The sequence below is a fragment of the Cantharellus anzutake genome, assembly GCF_015039405.1.
Source record: "Cantharellus anzutake strain C23 chromosome Unknown EI90scaffold_74, whole genome shotgun sequence".
NCBI lineage: Eukaryota > Fungi > Basidiomycota > Agaricomycetes > Cantharellales > Hydnaceae > Cantharellus > Cantharellus anzutake.
The window spans coordinates 100574-110391 of record NW_024067024.1 but is presented as its reverse complement, the minus strand read 5'-3'; the positions used below and the strand labels follow the sequence as shown (position 1 = coordinate 110391).

At 48.6% G+C, this 9818-nt stretch overlaps 3 protein-coding genes across 3 annotated transcripts; 2 read left to right on the top strand and 1 right to left on the bottom strand.

The window, feature by feature from the left end:
- Positions 1 to 112: 112 nt before the first annotated feature.
- Positions 113 to 849, top strand: EI90DRAFT_2937645 (uncharacterized protein; the record flags this gene model as incomplete). The annotated part of the gene is made up of 5 exons (XM_039055183.1): positions 113 to 188; positions 248 to 265; positions 342 to 435; positions 480 to 568; positions 626 to 849. The coding sequence occupies 5 exons, from the start codon at positions 113 to 115 to the stop codon at positions 847 to 849; spliced, it is 501 nt and encodes a 166-aa protein (XP_038910793.1).
- A 2603-nt stretch (positions 850 to 3452) lies between these two features.
- On the bottom strand, positions 3453 to 5053 carry EI90DRAFT_3020157 (uncharacterized protein; the record flags this gene model as incomplete). Its single annotated transcript, XM_039057478.1, has 7 exons — positions 3453 to 3668; positions 3816 to 3979; positions 4099 to 4150; positions 4485 to 4571; positions 4623 to 4701; positions 4811 to 4935; positions 4976 to 5053. 7 exons carry the CDS (start codon positions 5051 to 5053, stop codon positions 3453 to 3455), a joined length of 801 nt encoding a protein of 266 aa, XP_038910792.1.
- Positions 5054 to 7593: 2540 nt separating this feature from the next.
- EI90DRAFT_3292570 (uncharacterized protein) lies at positions 7594 to 9270 on the top strand (the record flags this gene model as incomplete). The annotated part of the gene is made up of 9 exons (XM_039067341.1): positions 7594 to 7604; positions 7724 to 7776; positions 7805 to 7869; positions 7924 to 7948; positions 7976 to 7999; positions 8029 to 8088; positions 8115 to 8155; positions 8441 to 8624; positions 8932 to 9270. The coding sequence occupies 9 exons, from the start codon at positions 7594 to 7596 to the stop codon at positions 9072 to 9074; spliced, it is 606 nt and encodes a 201-aa protein (XP_038910791.1). The 3' UTR covers positions 9075 to 9270.
- Between the last annotated feature and the right edge of the window lie 548 nt (positions 9271 to 9818).

Here is a 9818-nt window from a genome sequence, read left to right as displayed (position 1 = left end):
ACGCAAAATGAATTGGATTCGTATCGAAGCACGTGGCCCAAAAAGGTTGTTGCCAAGATCACCTGGATCAATCGAAAGTCCAACACTGGCACTGCTCACATAGTTTTACAATATGAGTGACGACGAGGAATCGAAAAAATCCGGATACAGGCTAGAAGTTTCCGCTAACAATAGGGCTGCCTGTAAAGGTAAGGGGAACCTTGCCCTGCCTGCACAATGCTTACTCATTCCACCTAAAATCATTTAGGGCCGAAACCATGTACTGGTACTGATATATTTTTCTGACGAGAAATGCAGACACTCAGACGCGCTATGCTACACACGTATTTCTCCTTCCACAGGAACCAAAATCCTTAAAGGCGAAGTGCGTTTGGGAAGTTTAGTGGATTTTAGGGGTCACACTACATGGTCATGGAAACATTGGCGAGTAATTTCGTACTTTTTCCTCATAATCTGGTGATTGACGCGCTTATGTGAAGGGGCTGCGCCTCGAAAAAAGTAATTGAAAATATGAAGAAAAAGCATCCGGATCCAGAAGATATTGACGGGTACGAATACCTAAACCCCAGTAAGGCTCATGGCAATCTTATCTTTTCTGCACTCGTTCTCACCTTTACTTGACTAGCACAACAGGCTAAAATTAGAACTGCCTGGGAGACTGGACATGTTGCCGATGAGGATATCCCTCCTTCCGCTCGCAAACCGGAAGGGGAGGGTGGGGATGAAGAGGAAGAGGAAGAGGAAGAAGAAACGGGAAAGAAGAAGAAGAAGAAAGCGCCTGCGAAGAAGCGAACCGCAAAGCAGGACGAGGTGAGGGACGATGACGTCGAGGCGATCGCTCATATTTAATGTTGGTTGGGTTTAGGATGGCGCGGGCGACACAGGGGAAGCGGAGCTCCCTAAGAAGCGCAAGAAACCTTCTAAAGCCAAAGGGTCAGATGACGAGGAAGTTCCCAGTAAACCCTCAGCAAAACGCAAAGTAGGTATGCCGTCTGTTCTTGCCGAATGAGGCATTGACAACCCGGGGACAAAGAAGGCCGATGGCTCGTCAAAGGGCAAGACTAAAAAGAAGGCTTCCAAGACGACGGCTTCTGACGAAGACGAGTGAGAGCCAGAAGATACTTGACCACGTTGTGCTGACTTTAATGATGTGAATTATCATATACCTTGAGCAGTCTTCTTAATCATTTGACAACTCAGTGACACTGAGGATTGAATACGAGACTCTTGCCGCCAGTCCCACCTGGTCCAGCATAACTGTCTAGTCGGGGGCAATTGAGTGCCTTACCCCGCCGGTTTCAATGAAGCTGCCTTATAACTGGTTTGAAAATGCCCACGCCAGAGTATATTAGGCCTCCCAATATTTTGAGAAGTTGTGGATATCTGGATCTTGTAGGGTTTTCATGCCCTCGGTGGGCGTTGAACCCACAACCACTCCCGCACAGGAAAGACGAAGAGAATTCCTCTAAGAGACCCGAGCTTTAGAATTTGACCATGCAGATAAGGGACGGCTTTATTTAGATATGAGCGTGCTTGGCTGTCAGTTACCGGTCGCTTTCCAGAAACCCGCCGTGCGTCACAACAAAGCCACAACTCTTCGAGCCAGTTTAAATTAATTACAGAGGACACGTACACATAAGGCAATTCCATTAAGTCAAGTGTTTCGTCTCGTATTTCCTTTGCAACATATAACTCAACGTGCAGTTAACTCATCAACTAGCTTCCTGCACTGCATCGTAAAACCAATCTATATCATTTCCAAATATGAAACGTGCTGCCGCCAATCTTTGAAGCGGTCTAGGTTCCATCAAGCGGCGTTCCAGATGAGAAGCCGAAGTTGCATTGTATAGCTTGCACTTGAGGCAGAGGTTTCCCAGAATCTTTGCAAGGAGAGACCGGGAGCCCCATGATCCTTGGTAGTTTTCCATGGCCCACATCAGATGGATGAGGCCATATATAAGACTTCGAGCGCGAAAGATAAGAATTTTGTGTTGCCCTTCAAAGCGACGGACTCGATTTGAGGAGCAGGTGCACTCGTTACCTACAACAAATAAGGAAAGCGGATGCCATGATAAAAGAGAAGTCTACCCTTACCAATTCGTGGAGTGTGGATGCATTCAAATCGCCGGTAACGTCGACGAGGAGAGTTTGGTCATGTTGGGTGCAATTATTCTATTCTGAACGGACCTCCCTGGTAAGATATCGGAGCTGGAGCATGGGATAGAAATGCTACCACATAAAGTTTAGATTGTGGACCGAAAGCGTGTGAAGTGATGGGATTGGCTACCGTTGTAGTATGGCATATCACTTATCCACTGGATCATGCATTACGTGGTCGAGGGTCAGCTCCTCCAGATTGTGTCAGGCATCGATGAACATGGTAAAGTTGGCACCCGTAATGAAAGCGTAAGAAAGAACAGGACTGATAGGTTGTCCGGACTGCACGAAAGACAGTGGGACAACAATCTTGTGAAGGGATAGATGACAAAGTGACCATGCAGAATCTCAATAAATCCATTAAACTGACCCCAAATGCCGTATGCACACAGACCCAAGGGCTCGATCAACTCGGGGATCACTCCCCTTTCTCTCCATCATCCAGCATCAGAGTCGTAGGATATCGCTTCCTGAAGGTCCACTAGTTACGTCGAGTGGCAGATACAGACTGGTGATCCGTCTCTGGACATCAACCCTGCCATACCCACACCTCTCCGAACTTGCTCTCGTCCATGATGTTCTAATGGCAGTATATCCTAGACCATCCTCGATAGTAAATAGGAAAATCTGTTGAAGAATCTCTATTGGAATAGAGGCTATGGATTGAAGGGAATTGTAAAGTACGGCACGTCGCCATCTACAATCATGGTCAATTTTTGGCTTAATGAATATAACGACATGGTAATCCGCATACGCTCCAGCGCGTCCTCAGTCGCTCCTGGACGTGAACTTCGCGCTTCCGGACGGATACCGACTTTGTTCATCGACGTGTTCGGAGATACGAGCGAGAAAAGTCGTTAACGCTGATCGCGAGATTTCCAATTTGAGAGGGCAGCAGGACTCTAGGAGGTGCAGTCAAGTTGATGCCGCCAGCTTTGTGTCTCACAATTATCAATGAGCCAAGTGCGCTACTCTTCGAACATGGACTCTGGTCTATTGGCCGACGGGCCACTAAAGTAATAGCCGAAATGAGTTTTATTCAAGTCGAAAACGTTCTGTCACAGTGGAAAATAACCCTGATAATCAGAAATCAGCAAGGTGGACGCAGCTCCGCTTGCTATTCTAGAGAATGCGTGTTCCTCCACGCATCGGCTTGTACGAATGTATAACGAAAGGAGCCAGTGAAAGGAGTTGACGAAGGGCTGCCCAGCATTGAGCTTGCCACCCGACCAAACTCACCCCAGAATGCATCAAGGGAAGCATTTATTGATCATATCATGTTTTGGCCACCATACCTAATAGCCGGGACAAATGAGCTGGACCCGGTCCCTAGATATTGCCTGATGTTCGTCGTTGTCACATTCTTTCGGGCGCTTCTCTTGGAGATGCAGGGGACACTGGAGGGCTACCGTAGGACGTGCAATTCCTAGTGCTTTGGCATTTGTTCCTGTGGAGTGGAGTCCAGATACATCGCCAGAAACCCCTTTCTTGGTGCACGGCGCTAAGAGGCACTTTCAGATATTAATCATAGCCAAAGAAGAACTAAGTTGGACGAATTTTAGGCAGGTAGAGATGGAGACGTATCCTCAGCCCTGAACGACGGCAAACCAGCGGCAAGGCGTAGCATGGTACGGGACTTGGCGCCACATAACACCGACCTGCTCAACCCACTGGATTGGGCGATGGCACAAGCAAGTGCGCCAATATCCACCCTCACGAACGTGGCGATTCTGTGTCCTCAGTCCTAGCTTTTCCCCACCACGTTCCTCATCATGTACTGTGGCATGACAGTTCTTGCCATCCCTACTGTTGACATTGAATCCTGCATGGGCCGGAGTCTATGCTCGAAGAGTAGCATATAGTAGCCTACGTTTTCTTTAGCATTACGAGCATTCTGTATTGGTCGCAATGCATAACAATATCAATTGCCAAGTTGCGGACCGGGGCGCACGGGGAAAGTCGTATATCGCATGCGTGGACTGATCACGCCAACCTATGAACGACTCGAAAGAAGAAAGCGATTTAGTTTGAGTTGGATGTATGTAAAGTAGGCCACGTTGGCAGATCGCCAACGACCTAGGCGCCTCCGTTAGCGAAGGGGCGAAGTCCCCTACCCTGCCTCAGCCACTTCTCCACAACGAGACCGTGGGGAGAGTATATTCGATCCCCGGTAATTCAAATGCGTCGAAACTTTCAATCCAGTGCAGTGGATTCACCGTCATAAAAATGGGCCCACCATAAATAATCAGTTAGGCATCATGTTTTGGGGGAAGCTGGTCCGATACAGGCTGCAGGGTCCCAGTGGTACAAGACTATTTGTGGCCTACAAACGGATTTGTGAATGTTTGCAGAGGTTTTTCAACACGGTCATAAAGCTGTAGAAAGCGTGTGGAGTCGTCCGTGTCGCCCCTCAACTGTCAAAGCGATGAAGAAGAATCGTACGCAATGTTATTGGCTGAACCCACAACTTGGAGGCACTCCAGCGCCCCATGAGAAATGAGTGAATGAGTCGCGCGTAGAGATTCACCCATTCCAACTGCTGCACTGGACAGCAATCCAAGTTGCGTGACAACATCGAAAGGACAAGTGCGTTGATAGTTTCAGTCCATGATGAGAGGTTGCGGACTTTGTCCCTGCAGTTAGCCGAGCTCACGCGCTGCTGCCTCCGACACATCGGAAGATGGTCTTCAGCAACACCCACGAACTGACCCAACCACCACGTAATGAGATCCGGTGAGCAGCTTGCATGCAATGGTACGCCACCATATTGCGCTCAGGCTCCATCACAAATGGAATGAAATGATACCGACACACTTACTTCGAAATACCGCCCCCAACCAAAAACATTCCTTGTGCCACACATCTGCAGTGCCTCTTCTATCCTCTTTCCTTGCATTTTTTAGACCTAAATAGGTCCGTACATGTTGAAGCGCTGGAAGGGTTCGAGTCGGAAATAGGCACCGATGAGTTGGTATGAGGACGATGGGGACCCGGCATGATGAACTCGATGCCACCACAGGCTGAGCCGTGAGAGTGGTCTACGGGAGATTGAGAGTTGGCGGTCGATATCCGACAGCTCAAGACAGAACCGAAAGGATTATCTGGCCTCTAAATATGAGGAATGGATGGATCTAACTGAGGGATCCAGTGCAGAGACAGACACATGTGAATATGAGTGGGTGCAGTCGGGGGACGACGGTGGCGCGTGAAGAATGTAACAGCAACGTCACGCCGGACCCATCCGGCTTACCTAATCAGAATTGCACTTGTCAGTGTCACTCCCGATTTGGTTTGTTGTTCCACAAATATATGTGTTGAACTCTTCTCGACCAATTACGCACTACGTCGTCACCAACATTGCAGATATAAGGGCCCTCGAAATCAGGGCTTGTCTTTCACGTTGTGAGAAAATTCCCCAATATACAGACCTGGAGAGGTCATAGTCAGCGTCGATCCCCCCTATGATTCCAAGCTTGAGTTCCAACACATTAAATGCGCTAGTGAATAGGGGCCGAACACACACCCAAGTAAGCTCTAGCTATCGCATTGCGCACAGGGGAAGGAAATGGCATGATCTAACATGAAAATTGGGACCCTCTGTTCACAAACTTGAATGCATCGTGCTGAGTGCAACGGCAGTTGGGTAGTGCATGTAAATCGACTGATCCTCTAACGTGCAAGCCCAGTAACAAACTATGTACATTATGAAGCTCAGCTCTAATCAATTCAGTGGGCTGCATCGCGCCCGTCGAGATTTCGATTTTGCAACTCCCTACTCACCTGTTTAGTATGGTCCGCTGGACTTAGTGGTTTCTGTTTCATGCGGAAGTAAAAGATCTAAAGTGGAGTTAAATAGCATGTTGTCAAAACAATGCGCTCGTCTAGTATCCGGTTCGAGACTTTATTATGGCGTCTTCCAAGCATTTGTCATCGTCAGAATTGTGAAGACAGGAACTAAAACACACTGTTTAAAGGTGAAGTGGAGGATTCCCACCGAGGAATGCATTCGAAGTTTGGCTTTTTGGTCTCGGCGCCTGTGTCTCAGTCACATTTGTCATTAGACACTCCTTTGTTTTGCTTCACGGAAGCTTTGGTGCGTTCTGGAACGATAAACAAAAACACACAAAACAGGGGAGCAAGAGCCTGGTTTCGTGCATAAATTGAGCAGCTCTCGCGAGGGTTCCTCTCTTTCTCCCCAGGGAATTATAGCCCTCCCATGGAATATACCCCTCCGCGTGGATACCCTCCACACGGAATATACCCCTCCCATGGAATATACCCCTCTGCGTGGATGCCCTCCGCGTGGAATATATCCCTCCCATGGAATATACCCGGCTTGTCCCCAGCCACTCCCTGATCTCTCTCCCGAAATAGACGGCCCCACTGCGTTCAGCGGCCACTCTCTTCCGCAATAAGTTTCTTTTCTACTCTGACCTTGTCACTCCTTCATGTCACTCGTTTATTTCTCCCGCTATAAGTGTCCTGACTATTCTCACCTTGCCACTCCCTTATATCTCTCCCGAAATAGACGGCCCCACTGTGTTCAGCGGCCACTCTCTTCCGCTATGTGGAGGTTTCTTTTCTAATCACTCCTTCATGTCACTCGTTTATCTCTCCCGCTATAAGCATACTAACGACTTTTGCCTCGCCACTTCCTTATCTCTCTCCCGCTACAGCAACCTACCCTACCCTTCTATGGTCTCTCTTGAAAATATGCCGACCGATGAAAATGCATTTTCGGCTGTATACTCTATGACTCTATGACCCTATGTCCCTATAATCCTATGCCTCTATGCCTCTATGCCTCTATGCCTCTTATCCCTTCCAAATATGCCCCTATGTCCTCTCCCCTCTATGAAAATATGCCGACCGATCCGGATGGGTCATCGGCTGTATCCTTCTCCCTACATAAATATGCCGGCCAATCGGAATGCGTCGCCGGCTGTATCCTATGCCCCCCCCTTAAATATGCCGACCAATCGAAATGCGTCGTCGGCTGTATCTTCTCTTTCTCTTCCTGCTTTCCCCCTCCCCGGAGATCATCCCGTGCCTAAATATGCACCACATCAGAGTGCTGTATGCCGTATGCCTCTGTGCCAGGTCATGCCCCGCGCAAATATGCGTCACATCAGAGCGCTGTATAACGCGACGAGCATGTCCCTGGATTCCCAATGCCGAACGTCAGGCCCTGCGGCGAAATATGCACCAAATCAGAGTGCTGTATGTCGTCAGGAGTGTGGGCTAGGCTGGAAGGGATTGGATAGGGGAATGCGGTTCCTTTCAATTTCCTTCCTTTTTCTTCCTCTTCCTCTTTTTTTTTAAATTTTGGGCCGTCCTTGGTTCTGCCGGGGACTTGTGCTTAGTTCCATACCAGCTCCTCCGAAACCCAAAGCGGGTCGGGAGAGCGGCTAGGTACATAGCTCTGGCTCTTCCGGGATGGCCGCAAGGTGCGTGGTTCCCTTTTCTCTGTTTTCTTTTTCTCTTCCGTGGGGGACTACTGACAGTTTTGCCTTTCATAGCAACCCATGCCTGCTGCTAATCTTCATTTTGTTATTTTGTTCTCTAGGGATCTTCCCTCTCCTCGTGCGCCTCTGCCGCATGTAATCAATAGCCTTGACGGTAAGTATTTTCGCCTCTTATTCCTTAGGCGTATTACTAACCACATCTTCTTCCGTTTTAATTTTTTGCGTCTACGGACCACTACTCTCGACGGTAAGTATGCGCGCTCCCTACCCATCTAGGCGTATTACTAACCACGTTTTTTAGGCCTACGGGCCACTCACTCCCAACGGTAAGCATTTCCACCCTCGGCGTTTAGGCTTGTCACTAACCACATTTGACGGTAAGTATGCGCGCCCGCTACCCGTTTAGGCTTAGTACTAACCACATCTTCTTCCATTCCTTTGGGTCTACGGACCACTTCTCTCGACGGTAAGTATGCGTATTCCCTACTTTAGGCTTATCATTAACTGCGTCTTCTTGGTCTATGGACTACTTAGTGAGAGCATACGCGAGTCGGGGACCATAGGCAGGTTACAGCCTCTATTGGAACAGATGGATTCTTGGGTTATGACCTGCGCCTGTACATTACATGTATGTTGAGACGTCCCAATGCAAGTTGGCCAACCATCCTACGCGTTAGACACGATATCAGACACCAGATGAACTATAATGTTGATTTAACATCTGATCAAGTTGGTTGCTCCATGGTTGAGATTAGGTTTGTCGCCGTCGTCAAGTGGCTAATAAATTTGCGTCAAGAATTGTCATAGTTTCCATTCAGGCCACTTTCAATAAATCTAAATATCGGTATACACAGCTAGACAAATCTCCCGACGAACGATGGGCGGAGAGGGTGTGGGTGCTCATCCAGACACGAAGGGAGCCGGAGCTAGTGATGCCTTTCCAAGTGAGAAGAGAGGCAGAATGGAATGAGGGTGAAGGGAACATCCCAAAAGTCCTTAATGGTGAGATCCACCGCAGTCACCCATAGGCATCGGAATGATTTGTTGTGCAGAAGTGACATGACATATCGGCTTGAAGTAGTCGAGGGATAGAGTCGAGTTGGAACCGAGTCGGACTTTCACACGGAAGTAAGGAACTTGAATAGAGGCCGTGTGCAAGCATCCAAGGAAGGGTCATGAGTGCCGTGCGTGCCTGGCGTTGCACGGGTGTCATCGATGGAGCAGTGGAGGAGTCAGACTGAAAAGTGTGGCCCGAAATGAGATCCAGCTGACTCATGCCAATCACGGTTGCTTTCGTTGCGATCCTCAGTCGACGGATTGGTGACATGGATCAGGGGAACCTGCGAGGAAGCCGATGGCGGCCCAGGTCATGCTCGGGGCCAGAGAGTAATTTGGTTTGGGGCCGAGGTATGCATTGCAATGGTGTGGTGTGAACAGCAGTATGAAGAGTGAGGGTTAGGCAGATCGCTCAACGGTGGTTCATATAGCGCGCGGGGTCGCGGAAGCAACAAGCGATACATCAATTGACGATGCAAGTTGGGGTGTGGAGGCGATTCCACCTAAGTACTTTGGTGGGATACCATAAAAGATCAGCGCTTGTTTTCTGTCGCGCGAGGGCAGAAGGGCGGGCCAGAGGGAGATAGATAGCCTCATATTGAAATTATGAACTAGTCGCGAATTAGCGCTCAGTTCCAAAGATGTGAACTAAGTATTATTAGTCATTACCTAGTCGCGAATTAGCGCTAGGAAATATGTACAAGATTAGACAATATTCCAAGTGATGAAAAAAGGAGTCTCACCTCAGTTCCAAAGATGTGAACTGAGGAGAGAGGAAAGAGAAAAATCGCGCGAGGTGGCTTTTAAGCCATCCTCGACTGCGTTCATCAACATGGATGCCAAAAGTAGAAGCATCGGGCAATCCTTCATGGAAATGCCCGTGTGCAAGATGTATAGTCCGACGGACTCAATGGACAGTCCACAGCGTACCAAGAAAACAAGGATTTCAACACGCCCACTCGATGTGGACCTACTCACGCAATCCCATGGCGATTCGAAACTTCGAATGCTTGACGTAAGATAGGGCTTTCATTAGTACGTTGGCAACTTGGTCGTCAGTTGGCACATATTCAAGATTGATTTCGCGATTTTCGACGTGTTCGCGGATGAAGTGTTGTCGTACACCGATATGTTTGGTTC